Source organism: Camarhynchus parvulus, chromosome 4 (assembly GCF_901933205.1).
Source record: "Camarhynchus parvulus chromosome 4, STF_HiC, whole genome shotgun sequence".
NCBI classification, from domain to species: Eukaryota; Metazoa; Chordata; class Aves; order Passeriformes; family Thraupidae; genus Camarhynchus; species Camarhynchus parvulus.
In genome coordinates this window covers 12,005,421-12,019,965 of record NC_044574.1, presented here as the reverse complement: position 1 = coordinate 12,019,965, position 14,545 = coordinate 12,005,421, and the positions used below count along the sequence as shown (strand labels likewise).

Genomic DNA, 14,545 nt, shown 5'->3' with positions numbered 1-14,545 from the left:
CTGATTGACAGGTTCAAAGTATCAGAATGATGTACCAGGCATAAGGAAAAAACACAGATGTTTGCCAGACTTCCCTGTTCTTAATAATTCTGAAGAAAACTGAAACAGCCACTAATGCCAAATTTCTAAATGCAAATTCATTTTCTAATGCATATGGGCTCATAGCTCCCATTGATCTTCCTAGAAATTAGGAACCAAGAGCATTGAAAATGTCTACCTGCATTTTTAGACATTTAGACTCTTTCAAGATTCTGGGTGAAGGAAACTTCACAGTAGGCCACAAATATTTGGGACTGGAGAGAAAATACTTTACCTTTTCGTCCTTTGTGTTTACATGAGGTACCAGTGCTAGGATCTATAGAGGGCTGTTCAAAACAGTATGATATTTATGTACCAGTCTGGTTTTTCCTAGGGTAGTTGGGTCATCCTGTGTTCATAGGACAATGACAAAAGGTGCCTTTTCTTTGGGAAAAGTAGTATAATGTCCTGATATAAGTAACCTGGCTTGGTGCATAAAATAAGATTTTAAGATGTTAAAAATATGGCAGGGTTTTGTTTAACTGGCTCAAATGCAGACCAAGAGTGAGATAAAGGAAATGAATTCTTAAGTGGAGAAATGGAATCGATAAGAGGAGCCTTGGAAAGTGTGAAGTGCTTTGTATTTCTCCAGTTCGTGATTCCAAAGCCCTCCAGCCTTTTACTTACATAAAACATCTGCCTCCAGCTGTTTTGCTTTTCAAAAACAATAGTTTGTAGGAGAGGAATTGGCACCAGTTGTCTATTATGTTTCTATTACTTTAATTTTCACTATTACTCATATGGTTTTTGGTTTTTTTCAATTATCCTCTCCAAAATGTGTGGCAGTCAGGTTCCCTGGCATCTGATAGTACACATTTTTCACAGTGCTACGTTATTTCAGTAACTTCCTTTTTTGGGGAAAAAAAAAAAAAAAAAGACTTATCTCTATCTATTCACTGAGACCATGCAAATTTTTATAGTGAGCAAACAAGGAAAAAAAAATAACATGAAAAAGAATAAGCCAGCTCAGAAAAAAAAGGTACCACCTAAACAAAATTCATGTACAGTTCTGTTAATTATTTAAAGAAGACACTCCTGAAGGCTGTTACTTTAAGTAAATCTATTTCACAGCTTAAAAATAGCGTGGTTTTCTATGGTGTTTTAGCTGAATATGTCTTCTGCAGAAAAACCTCTCATTTTTCTTGGTTTGGCTTTGAACCAGCCAGTGCTGTATCTGCAGACCTCAGCCATGAGACAAAATTTAGCACACTCCCTGGAAAACTCAGAGCAAAAGCCTTCCCCATGCCTCGGAATAGGCATGCAAGACCACACAGTTAGGTCCCAGTCCCACACCCACTGAAGCTTGCATGCTTGCAAGTAGAAAGGATTTGCTCTATGGTCAAAAAACATATTAACCATAAACTGGAGCCTACTCACATCTGCATTCCTTGCTAAGCTCTTTCCATGAAGAGTTCAAGGGGACTGAGGTAGCTGTACACATGTCATACTGACTCCCCACTAAACATCTACCAGATGGGAACATCTCCTCCTAGAAAAATGGTGTCTTTATGTGGTCTCCAGATCTTACAGCTGGACCTCTGGATACTTCACAAAAGACTTAACACTGATTTAGAATGGTTTGGTTTTAGGTGAGCTTAATATTTATTTTTCTCAAACCATTTTCTCAGAAATGCAACTGTATTAGCAAACTGTTTAATAAAATGACACTGATAAAAGTACTGTTAATATTAGATCAGAATTTAAGTGGTTGGTAGGACATTAACATGATATTTGAAATTAAAAGAACTTAATAGACAAATATGAAGATGAATCTAAATCTGAGGATTACATCCTTCACATCATATTGTGATGATCTAAATACCCAAATATTTCTCAACTTTTGATATTTTGCCAAATAAGCTCCATGAAATTTTAGGGCAGAAAAGACATGAGTGAAAGCTATTCTGGGAAAACCAAGTTCCCACAGTCTATCTGGCCACATAAACCAAAAATTTTTTGTTCTCTTGTGAGCTCTTAAGGTGTAGACAGCTCCCATGTTTTGCTCATTAATTGTTGATGAGAAATTATGAAGGTTGCAGACAGATAATCTTACAATAGCCACCACAAAATTACGCTTCACCTTTTGTTTTCTGTTTCAGACTAGGCCACTTTGTGGCATAACAAATGTGTACAGGTTAGCTGGGTTTTTTTCTTTTGATTGATGGAAGATAAAACCTAAGGAGATCAAGACATCTTGTATTAATTGTCAGCCTGTTTTCTCAGTGACAGTGATTGTACAACTTGTTTTCCCTTTTGTTTTGTGATCTAGAACTAAACAAAATTATAATGTATGTTTACCTACTCACTGGTAAAAGTGCTGAGCTGCTCAGTTACTGTCATTGAATCAGTGACTGCCTGTCCACTGGCCAAGGGGTGGTTGTGACAATTTTTTCTGTGTACATGCTGTTTGCTAACTTGATACTGGTAAAATTGGAAGCTATTTAGTTTTTCCTTAAGTCACTTACAGCTCTTCCAAATTTTTCTCATAAGTGCATGCCAGCTAGTATACCCATAACTGGAGAGAGCTCTCTGTAATAATCAGAGATAATACACTATAGTGAAATCTACTCTTTTATATTGTTCAAATTTGAACAGCATAATTGAACATGTACTTTGTAGCTTAGTCAGTTCTTCATAGAACAAAGGCAGTTACTCACTTTTTTTTACTTCACAACTTCCCACAGAAGTAGATTTTTTTTTCTTTGTGACAAGGAATGCTACCTATTAATTAAGCTTTCTTCTGTGGGCATCTGGACTGGCTGCTGACAGCAATGCATCAATGAATTAATGAGAATAAAACAGCCTGACACCTGCTTTGTTTTTTATTCTGTCAAGTGGAGCAACTACTGAGAAAAGTGTTAAGACACCTAGATTTGTTGACTATAGAAAGATTTTTTTTTGTAGTTGCAGTATACAAATAAAAATTATTTTGGAACCTCAGAGGCATAGCTAAATAAAAGCTCTGCTGTTTGGCATAAGAGTATAGCATTATGTATAATAATTTTAATTTAATAAAGAAGAAAGCATTTGGGTTTTGTTAATTGAGTAATGAGGAAGTAAAGCTTTGCTGTTTATTAAGTTGTTATCTAATGATATGGTCAGAGTGAATCATAAGGTGTTTTGGAGTTGGGCATTTTGATAAATATGTGAGATTAAGTTGCTTTCATGCCACGAGCATTTTGTCAAAAAACCTGCAGGTCCTTGTGCTTTTAGTGATGTGATCAACATAAACACAATGTAACTGGAAATTGTTTTGTATCTAATGAATAGAACAAGGTATCCTAAATGCACCTTGATACATTAATTTAAATCAACCTCTAAAAGAGGAGAACAATATACAAGGAGCATGCTTAAGTGGGTAATTCTGTGATTTTCCACCATATTGTACACCTGCAGTCATCTTGATTTATCAAGCTAAGGCAGCTGTGAGGGTGAAACAAATTGTTATCAATATTTTTATTTGCAAACAAAAGGAGTATTAGTATTGCATCTTGGTTTCTGCCTGAGCAGAATTTGAAGCTTTCTGTAATATTTCCAGTATTTGATCGGAAATTGATGTGGTAAAAATAAAGTGGGTTAATTGAAGCCTTTTTGTCTAATCTGACAGTCAGTAAAAATGTAAGTAAATGTTATTAGTATAGCACTAATAATTCTGCCATTAACAGGACAAAACTTGCCTTGGATTTTTGAGCCATTTCTGTTTTGGGACTAGAGGAGCTTAGAGGTTTGTGATACTCAGTAATTTATCTTTTTGTGTGCCCCTGTGTATTTACTGAGCCAGAGTTTATAAGGGACATAAAAGATTACAGACATGTAGGGAAGCCGCTTTGTTTTAGGAATTCTTAAACTAAATCTAAACCATCCTTTTGGCGTCTCTGAAGAAGTTCCAGTTAAACAAGATTTGAAACTGGGAGAGTTCCTCACTTATCAGAGTTGGTCTCCTACATTGCTTAGCTTGCTTGGGTTTTCTAAACAAAATTATATTTGCTAGTCTGTCAGTTAGCTTCATTCCTTTATTATCAACCTTGATGCTAACAAGCCCATAAAAATCAGCAGCACTTCTCTTGTGTTTGCATTTCACCTAGAATAGTCACAACAGAATAAGAAGTAATTAAATATTCTGGTCATGCTTTGGACTAGAAGTGTGTTGTTTTGATTGTCCTTTGCATAACCAAACATTGTGGATGGAAGCTGAATCAACCTTTGTTTCTCTTTTTGTACAGTACCTACCTAAGACAATTGGGCTCTGACCTGTGATGCAGTCACCTGACTTTGGACAAAATAAAGACATCATTTTATCTCTTAGGTGATTTAGCTACAGGACTTTGAATGCATTAATGGGAGTTATATAATGAAGCTTCTTTTCCAGTTTTGCAAATCTTAGCATTTTCATCCAATCTGCTCCATACTTGTATTTTGAAACTCTCCTGTCATTAAGTGTGCACCACAGTGAAATAATACCATATAGATATTGTTTCTACAGCATCCCTTGTCTAGAGATACATTTTATTCTTGTGAATTACTGATATATTAAATATGAAGTATTTATTAGATTGCAGTATTCAGAAAGTATGTATTAATCTGGTTGATATAAACAGCCATTGGAGAAGCCAGGCAAAAATCCTTCACTAAGTGCCAGAGACAAGAGATGGTGCAAAGATTTTCATAGTGTTGCCCACACATCTGTCTTGGTTATGATAATCTCTAAAGAAAGGAAAATGGAGAAGTTACTTTTGATTCCATTAAATCCTTGACCTCTTAAAAGCCTGATACAAAGGGATTCAATTAGTGACAAGTATAGTTGTAGGCTGAGTGATTCATCCCCGTGTATTTAAGTCTCACAATTCATACATAAGAATTGCATCCATTTCTCTCAGCTTTAGCGTTCTTTAGGTAAAATATTTAATTAACTTGCCTAAGAATAAAAGGCTTGATTAGTCTTTGTCAGTGAGTGATTCATTGGGCTGTGGATTTGTCCATCCACCTTGGCCAGAGTCTTCTGAGCCTTTAAGACAATTTCAACTAAATTGGCAAACAGGGGGTGATCACAAAAATAAATGGCAAGTTCTGTGATTGGGCAGACAAGGAGAACTTTATTAGTGGGTTTGTTAGGTTCCTGTTAAAATCATGGAAAAGATATTCTGACAGTGGGGAAAGACTCAAGCAGACCTTGCAGCTGACCATAGGATGCAAGGCTGCAGGAAACCAGGCTTCATTAGTTTGCAACAACTCTTGGTTTTCTTCTCTTTTTTAAGTGTCATTATGGGAAGTGTCAGTAACTGACAGATACAGAGAGCTTGACTTTTAGGAATGTGGATGTTACCATCTCTTTGCTGCTGCTCTTGGGAGCCCAACCTGTCAAACACAGTGGTGAATGCAAAATGGATGAGCATGACAAAGTTCAGCCACATTTATTCAGATGAAGTATTAGGTTTTGCATGCCAGTTTTAACATGTAGGGACTTGGGCCCTTCCATCTCTTCTGAATACTTTCAGGTTATTCTACAAATTGTGGGTAATATCCACAGTTATACAGGAGACAGGCCATGATGTAAGAATCAAAATTATTGTATTCCTAATAATGGGGAAATGACCCCTTCATGTCGGTTGATACAGTTGTGGTTGGTCAATGTTTTCTTAATAATTCTGCATTGCATTTTTTCTCTTGTTCCTCTTTGAGCAGAGGTGCAAAAGATGGAAGGTGACTCACTCAGAATGGAACTGTTATTCCAACAGGAATCACTTTCTGCTTGTGTGTCTTCTGTGAACTGTTGAATCTCTGCCCAACTTCTGTGTCCCTAAAGAACATGCCCAAACAGCAGTGATTCAAACAAGTGTTGGACCACAGCTGTTGTTGAGACCAGTTTACAAGAGTCAGGAGGGTTTGGTCTGGAAAATTACCTTTCTGCTCACTTAAACCCAGGTGGTTTTTGTTTTACAAGGGTAGTGTTTCAGAGGGATAAGATGCTGTGAGAAAACTAAATGGATGCAAAGTCAGTCTTGTCTCACACTCCTGTTTCACCTTCCTTAGCTCCCTATAGCTTCTCCTAGGCCTTCTGATCTTTTGATATTGTCTGCAGAATCAGGATCTGAGACCAAAAATTAACTTTCTCTTTACACAAGATGTACTTCAGAAATGAATTTAATCCATGGCCCTTCAGGAGTCCCAGAGGCAGCTGCTGGTGACCTGGGTCATGTGGTGCTGCCTACCTGTGTTTCTGTCACTGCCTGGGCTCCTGTTGACAGGGTGTTTGGAACAGAATATCCACAACTGGCATCTGGAGACTCCTAGATAAGGGGCAATATCTTCTTTTGGTTCAGACACTGTGCTGGAGGAACAAGGGGGAAGGCTGCACAGAGTTTGTTTTGAGATTGTGGGGCTGTGCTTAGAACTCTGAAAGAGGATTTTATTGGGAGCTGCAGAAAAAGCACATGTGATTTAAAAAATACTATTTTAACTTTTATTCTGCATTTCTTTTGAAATGGAAAGTTATCCTGAATTTGAAACTGCCTTCTGGTTCGAGCTATTACAGTAATAACAGGGCAGGTTACCATAGGTCTCCTAGCACAGAAGGTGTGCAGCTAATACATAGTCATATAGCTTGCTGAAAGTAGTTTTTACACAAATTTGGTATAACTAGGTCACTTTAGGTCACTGTGGTAGTCATCACAGGCCTGTAAATGGTACAGTTAAACGACTGGATACTATTTTTTCTATTAATCTTCCTAGAAAAGCCTTTGTAATCCTAATTTTCTAGGCCATTAGGGTTAAAGGCAGATTACAGCTAAAGCTGGTTTATTAACTTTACTCACCTTGGGTTTAGCCAGCCCAGATCTCCTTTGTTGGGTGCCTATACCTGGAGTCATTACTTTTGTCAATGGTCTTTCAAACTTGTTTTCTTACATTTAGTCCTGAGAATCCTTATCTTACCATGAAGTTGATTGAGCTTCAGAGCTGGCCCTTGACTGAGCAGCAGGTTGCACCAGGACTTTTCCAGAGGTCCCTGCCAAGCTCAGTTATTCTGGGTTTCTAACTTGTGCCCTCTTCACAGCATGTGAGGCAAAGTCCCAATTTATTCACAGTTACACAGCACACTGCAGTGAAGCAGCAAGAGCCCCCAAACTGTGGTGGCTGAATCTTCTTCTTCCACCACTTCACCTGTCAGTTGAGTGATGCCACCCTGCACAGGTGCAGTCATGGTCCCTCCTGGCTGTGCCCATGCCAGGAGAGCATTTCTTGGGGCTGCCATGCACAAATCCCAAATATAAGGCACATGTTCCCACAGTGGGCAATGCTGGATTAGCAGCTGGCTCTGGACAATGCAGGTGGCGAGCCTGGTGCCTCCTACGAGCTGAGGGGCAGAAGAATGGACAGAATCGTTTTCCCCATGGAAGCGCTTGTCTTAATGACATGAATTGTATTTTTGCATGGGCTTCATTTGCTCCTCAGCTCTCAGCTTCTGGCACAGACCTCTTCTGACTGTTTCACTGCAGCCTCCTGGGACGGACGGCCAAGCCGAGGCCATCCATCCCTCGTGTCCAGAGAGGCAGCGGTGGGTGCTCGCTCCCCGCGCCCCTCGGGCTGCAGCGCACCCGCGCCGAGCGTCTGCGCGAATCTTGCTGGGGCGCTCTCGGGAAGCCTCTCCCTGGAGCTTTCCGTGAAAGTTCACAAGCGGCGGGGGAGAGCCGTGCCCGTCGCGGCTCCCTCGGGGTGCGAGTGCCCGTGTCCGTGAGCGCCGGAGCCCGCCCGGCGTTTCGGCGCGGACCAGCAGATGGCGGCGCCGCCCCGGCTGGGCGCGCAGCCCCGCGCGCGGCGCTGCCGCTGAGCCCCGCTCCGGTTACAGCCCTCCCCCGCCCCCCGCCCTCCGCCGCGGTGTCTCCCTCCCTCCCCGCCACCTCCCCGCCTGTCACTACCACGCCGGAGAGCCACCATGGCGCACGGCGGGCCACGCGTGTCCGCCGCTGCCGCTCCGCGCGGGGCTTGCCGGCTGCCGCTACCGCCGCTGCTGCTGCTGCTGCTGCTGCCGCCGCTGCTGGGTGCCGCCGCCGCGCCGCGCTGCGCGGAGCCCTGCGGCCGCCCGCGCCCCGTAGCCCTGACCCGCGGGACGCGCAGCCCGCCCGAGCCGCGGCGGAGCGGCGGGGCGGCGGCGGGGAGCAGCCGCTCCAGGAGAGCATCCTTGGCGGCCGGCCGGGAGCAGGTCTCCCTCATCAGCACCTCTTTCGTGCTGAAAGGGGACGCGTCTCACAACCAGGCGATGGTGCACTGGACGGGCGAGAACAGCAGCGTGAGTACGAGGGGCAGTGCGGGCGGGCTCTGGGGTCCCTGCCCTTGCCGTTGCTTTGCTCTTCCAACTTGCGGGGAGCAACCTGCGCTCGGTGCGGCCGGAGCGCGCTCCTCCCGCTGGCCGGCCCGGGGTGGGGGAGTCCCCGCGGGCAGCGCTCGGGGTGCTGCGGACGGTGCGGTGCCGCCGGGAGGCGAAGCGCCGCCGTGGTCGGGCCGACCCCGCGTACCCCTCGCCACTTCCCCAGAAGTTTGGAAAGTTTGCGAACGCGCATCTTGCAGAGGCGCCGGGTGCGCGGTGTGCGCCGCACTGCGAGGAGGAGGAGGAGGAGGAGGAGGGCGGCTTAGCTCCGGACTGGCGAGGCGGTGTCCGTGTGCGGCCGGCGTGCCCCCGGGTCTGTGCCAGGGTATCCGGGTAAAGGAGAGGCACGGACGAACTGCGGCGCGGGGATTATCTCCTCCAGCCCCGCATGAAGTCCCAGATTAAATTGTCGAGGCTTAATCGATTCACCGCGATTCAGTCATCCCCATGTAATCTCCCCCGCGCCGCGCTCTGCCTCCTCAAGCGCCGGGGAAAGAAAAACCCGAAACAAACGGGAAATGAAATAAAACGTAGCTCTGGGCTTGAGGTGATGTGAGCAGCAGGATGAGAGAGCGGGACGGCCCCGGCGGGCGCCGCAGGTGCGTAGGGACGTCCCGCAAAGGTCCGGAATAGCAGCAGCTCTCCGAGGGGCCTTTTACAGCCACATCGGTGCATAAAAAACCTTGCGCTGGGACCAGTGATACTGCATTAGAGCATCAGTGTTCACAACTTTTCACGGTTAAAGCAATGTGTCTTGCCTTTATTGTTTATCTGTCTTAGACACCAACTCTTACAGTGGGTGCCACTAATATTTTTTAAACTAATTTTCAGTTTCAGCTAGTCTTCACTTCTTTATGTGTTAATCCATTAATGGTTGTGTATTCGCACGGGTGGTTTCAGGGATTTGCTGCTTCTAATTTATTCTTCACTGAAACATTATATCATAACAGTGGGCGTCACGGGTAAATATTACATAGCACCTTGCACTGTCTAACTTCATAGTCAGGAAAATATCGTTATGAAAGCTTAAGATGAACTTTCTCCTGGAGGATTTTAGTGTTTCTGAAAAACTCCTGAGCGTTTTAACTACATTCAGCTAAGCTCAGACTTTGCTTGAACTTTGTGAATTTAGTATAAAGTTTACTTAAACTTGGCTCAGTTCAGAGTGTGTGTGTTATACTTCCCATAAGTATGTGAATTATCATCCTTTCTCTAGGACCTGAAGTCCCGGCTTTTTGCCTGTTTTGCTAGGGAGTCAGCCAGGATGTGGAGCTGCTAAGGCTCCACTGATGAGGATGCAGTGATTCCCTGGAGCATGCTGAGCGCTTATGTTAATGCTCTTGTATAATCGGGTGTCAGAGTTGAAGTCAGCATCATAAAGCTTGACACTTTCAAAGGCAGTTCTTGATTTGTTCAGGAAGGAAGTGTAAGATGATGGTCATTTTCTGTGAAAAGAAAGTGTTGCAAATCAGCAGCATCAGCTATTCTGATTCTGTCCTTCCTCCATTTCTCTGCTATTAGACGGCTGCTGTTTTTTGTGGACAGTGCTTGCAGGCGGTTAGGACAGCTTCCATGAAGAATTCAGTATTAAAAAGTTGGCATAAGTTCATTTTTTGACATAGAAGGCAAGTAACAGCTTTCATGCAAAGCATTCTGCACTCTAAAATGAATATAGTAGAACCTTGCTAATCCACAGTTATTACTAGCGGTCTCACCTCGCCTCTCTGCAAAGGTTTAATAACAGATGCTGCAGTGAGGGCTTGTATTGCTAAAATGTTATTATTTCTTCACAGTATGCTACAGCTCCCTTACTAGAATACTACCACACAGTCTCTTCAAAAGCAAAGATAAATGGCAACTGCCAGAAGAAATGAAAGTGGTTACAGTCTTCACTGCAACTTAGCTCTTCTTTTGCTTGCTTAGTTGCTATCTACAAATTCAGTATTGCAGATGGACACACTCATCATGAATGCCTGCCGACATTCTGTACATTATTTATACATTCAATAAAAAATACTTTTGCAAAGTTCCTTACAAAGTATGATGCTTACTCTGCCTGCCATCAGCTGATTACTGTCAAGCAAGATAGTATTTGAACAAGTGACCTGTTAATGAAGGACTTTGCTACCTTAACCCAAATGAAAGCAGCCAGTCTTTGCACCGGATGTTTTACAATATGACTGTCAGCAATTTTTTCAGCTTCTTTTCTTAGTTAGTTAGCTTGGTTTTATTGCATGCTTCCAGAAGAAGGGCTGATTTTAACAAAGGCTTCCAGAGAAAAGTGATTTGTAAAGACAGTTTATAGAATATCTTTTTCTTTATTATTATTTTTTTAAGGAGTGGAAGAAATGCATTAAGCTCAAAGGAAACAGGATGGCCTCCAGAGGATTGGAGAGAATTTTGCTGCATGTCTGTATGTTATATTCAAACAATTGAAAATAAGCACCTGATCCCAAACATATTTAAAGTAGTTTTGAATGTCTATTTCTTTAAGTAGATATGTATGAATTTATTTATATTACTCTGGGTTGTTTGCAGGTAGGAACAGTATGATCCAGTGCTTCTCAAACCTGCAACCTTATTCTGTGTTCTTAAATCTGTGGCAAGGTTTTCCTTGTCTTGGAAGCACAGGCTTGAGTCTCAAAGCTCTGTTCTGTCCCAGGTGCATTGCAGCTTTGGGAAGATTAGCATGGAAACAGGGAAGGGCTGTCATTCCTGCAGTGGGGTTTTGGATCAGGCCCTGCGAACCTCAGGAGGCACTCAGCAATCTGAAAGTGTCACCACACACATTTGGCACCTCATTGGAGGTACTCAGCACTTTGTAAACCAAGGAGCTAAACTAGTTTCTTTACCCTTTACAGCTGTGGCTGAAAATTTGACAGTGATGAGCTCCAGATGATCACATATCCTCTTAAGCACCTCACCTAGTAAAATAAATGAAGAAAAAATATGCAATAGGATTATTTCTTTGAGCTCCATGATGAAGAGATAAATAACTATAAAAGCAGAGGGGGCAGCTGCATCCCTCAGGGATGTGCACCTGCATGAACAGTTCATTGAAAGTGCTGCCATGGAGTACTTGTGTGTGGATCAAGGGCAAATACATAAATGTGAGAGGGGCAGAGGTTAGGTTGATGTGCAGATGGAGTTTAAAAAAATAATTTCCATTGTGTAAATCATCCTGTGCTGCAGTAGTAGGGCTGTGAGATTTTTGGTTGCATGAGATGTCTTGAGAGAAACTAGGGAGGCTATAAATTAAATTAATCCTCTCTCTTACTTCTTTTCTGTACTGTAGAAGTCTGATGTTTACTTATTTACTTATTATCCTCTTGTAATGCTGTTAGTTTGGTGAGTTAAGAGAAATGGTGGCTTTGATGGCAAAGCAGAGGATGTGGTTGCATGGATTGTGAAGTGGGCTTGAATCACGGGGAAAATCAGGGTACAATTCCTTGCTTTGTCAAATGAGAGTTGTACTGGGAGATAGGCAAATTGCTTCCAGCTTTGTGTCCTCGTTGCTTTATTTTGTAGTCTGATAATTATTTACAAATCCTATGAACAAGAAGCATGTCCCCAACCTTTCTTTGCAGTGGGGTGTTTAGTCGAAACCATCACTGGTGATGTAGGTCTTGCAAAGCCTGTACTTGTCACAGCAAGGATGTCTCTGGTTAGTGAATTCCTGCAATTAGTATTTCTGCTCTCTGTCCCCTCTGCCCACAGAAAGCTGTTGTGTGGTCTTACTTCCAAACAAAGGCTCATGCAAGTGGAACTAATTTTCCTGCCAGTCTTAAAATATCATAAACTGAAGATATGGCAGGTGGGTGGTGCAACACACCATGTACTGTGGGAAGGGCAAGTGATTGCCATCCCTGTAACTGATAAATAACACTGAGAATTGGAATATATACAGGTAGCATGCTAAAAGAATAGCCCTTGGTGTGTTAAGCTAAATATGCATGTGCCCAGATTTGCTAAAAATATGCAAGCTTTTCTGATTTGGGGGAAAATTAGTCAATTCATGACAGCTTTCAAAAATCCTACTTCTCCTTTGAAGAGACCTTAGTTATCCCAGGAGCTTTTTTTTTTTTGGTGCTAGATAAGCAATTTTGTTTGCAAAACTATATTCTTTTTGACCCTCTTGAAGAATTCCCATTCTGCATTCATACTAGCCAATTTAAAAAAATAAAAGTAAAAATCAAAGCCAAAGCAGAAATAGGGGGAGAATGAGACTTGTATTCACAATTGATTTTGATTCAGGGGCTGCTCTTCCTGCTGTGTGCAGACTGCTAAAGCAGTGTGAGCAGGACTTTGGCCAGCTACTTCCAAGTCTGCAGTTTCATGGTGCCGGTATTTCATTTTTTTGTTTGTTGTCAAAATATTAAGTCCATGCAGGTGCTTATTTGTCCAGTAACTTGATGTCATGATCCCCCATAAACATGTTTGTTTTGGAAAATGAATATAAATATACACATAAATTTTTTTGAGTCCTAAAAAAGTGTCTTACCAAAATAAAAGATTGACTGCATGTCTACGGATATTGCTACACACAAAAACTTTAGCTGATACAGACTTGTGTATATTTGATATACAGATGCTTTGTTTAATTTAGAAACTTACTCTTTTTGATACAGTTTCACCATTATGGTTTGTAGAGGCTAGTGATCACGACATGTATTCTTCTGACAGCTGTTTTATTTAATTGGTTTCTGTTTTGTTCAGTGACAATTAGTTGTGAGGAAAACAATAAAAAGCATTGAGTTCAACACTACTGTAGCAGTACCTGTAATGGTAAATGTAGTTATCTATGAAAACATGGGCTAAAGTCCATTTCTGGTAAGGTTCGGGTGGTGTTTCTGCAGAGTAGTCAGACTACATTTTATGAAACTAAAGGGAGCATGAGGTCAAAAATCCTGACAGCTCAGACCTTTGATAAATGGCAGATATATTGCAAAGTGAAAAGTAGATTTCCCATAGGGAGGGTTTTTCTTAAAATTCCTTGAGATGATAGTGTGATTATAAAAACAAACAGAAACCAAACCCAGTAATCATATTTGAATGGAACAGCAGAATCCCACATGGAAAGCAGAATCATTTTAATCTGATTGAAGTAGCTCAGGAGTTTTAAATTTCTTTTTCCTTTTTCTTTTTTATTGGTATAAAGTTTCTGGCTTACTTCATCTATTTGCTTCTACCAGCCTCTGTTTTCCCTCTCTACCAGCCTCACATCTGGCTGTAAGTCATATTGCTGCCTGCTGAGCTCTATCCACATTTCAGTAAATTCCAACTGCTAAAGGAAAGGGGGATAGCACCTCTTCTCATCCCCTAAGTAGACACTTAAAATTGATATAAACTTTAATTAGTAAATGTATATTTCAAACATGCTTCAAAGTCCTCCTCCATGAACCTGTAGCCATATCTGGTTTTACCTGGTTTGCTGGTTTGACTGGCATTACCTGGCTTGCTTAGGAACAAATTATTATAGCAAAACTACTGTGCTGACACTGGGGACAGGCTCAGCTTAAATCTAAGAGGGAAATTTGGCAATGTATGCTCTAGAGAGAGACCAGATTGAAATCCTCCCTCTGATACTGCTGATGTATTACACGTGCATGATAAACAAAGCAATCATATGGGGATAGCAGTTTACATATCCCTGTGGGAACATAATGCATTCTTCCCAAGCTGATGGTCTTAGAAATCTACTGATATACATCTTTGGAGAAAGAATTGAGGACATCCCTTCTGACTTTATTAAAATTCAATAGAGTAGAAGATCCATTTTCAAAGAATGGAAGGGGGAAATTATGAGCTTTTCATAAAAACAGTAATTGTTCTGCTAAAATGGGAAGCTCTGTAAGGTATGGACCACCTTATGAATTTAAAACATGAAACTGCCCAGGTTACAGAAGCTTTTATGCCAAGTCCTTTGCCTGTCCAAATATAATATTTTATGTTTGTGTCAGTTAAGACCAAAGGTTGTTCACACAAAGGAGAGAGAATCAGCAGTACAATCAAGTGGGATTCTTCTGTTGTTCTGAAAACTCAACCTCATTTTTGCAAAAGCAGAAAGTATAGGTTGAAACTATTCTGCAGTATATGACTTCTTGC

At 41.8% G+C, this 14,545-nt stretch overlaps 1 protein-coding gene across 1 annotated transcript in view; it reads left to right on the top strand.

The window, feature by feature from the left end:
* The first annotated feature begins 8,199 nt into the window (after nucleotides 1-8,199).
* Nucleotides 8,200-14,545, top strand: part of SORCS2 (sortilin related VPS10 domain containing receptor 2) — a 534,484-nt gene continuing 528,138 nt past the window's right edge. Inside the window, 1 exon segment of the mRNA XM_030948300.1 lies at nucleotides 8,200-8,362. Coding sequence (XP_030804160.1) covers nucleotides 8,333-8,362 — 30 coding nt within the window. The 5' untranslated portion in view covers nucleotides 8,200-8,332.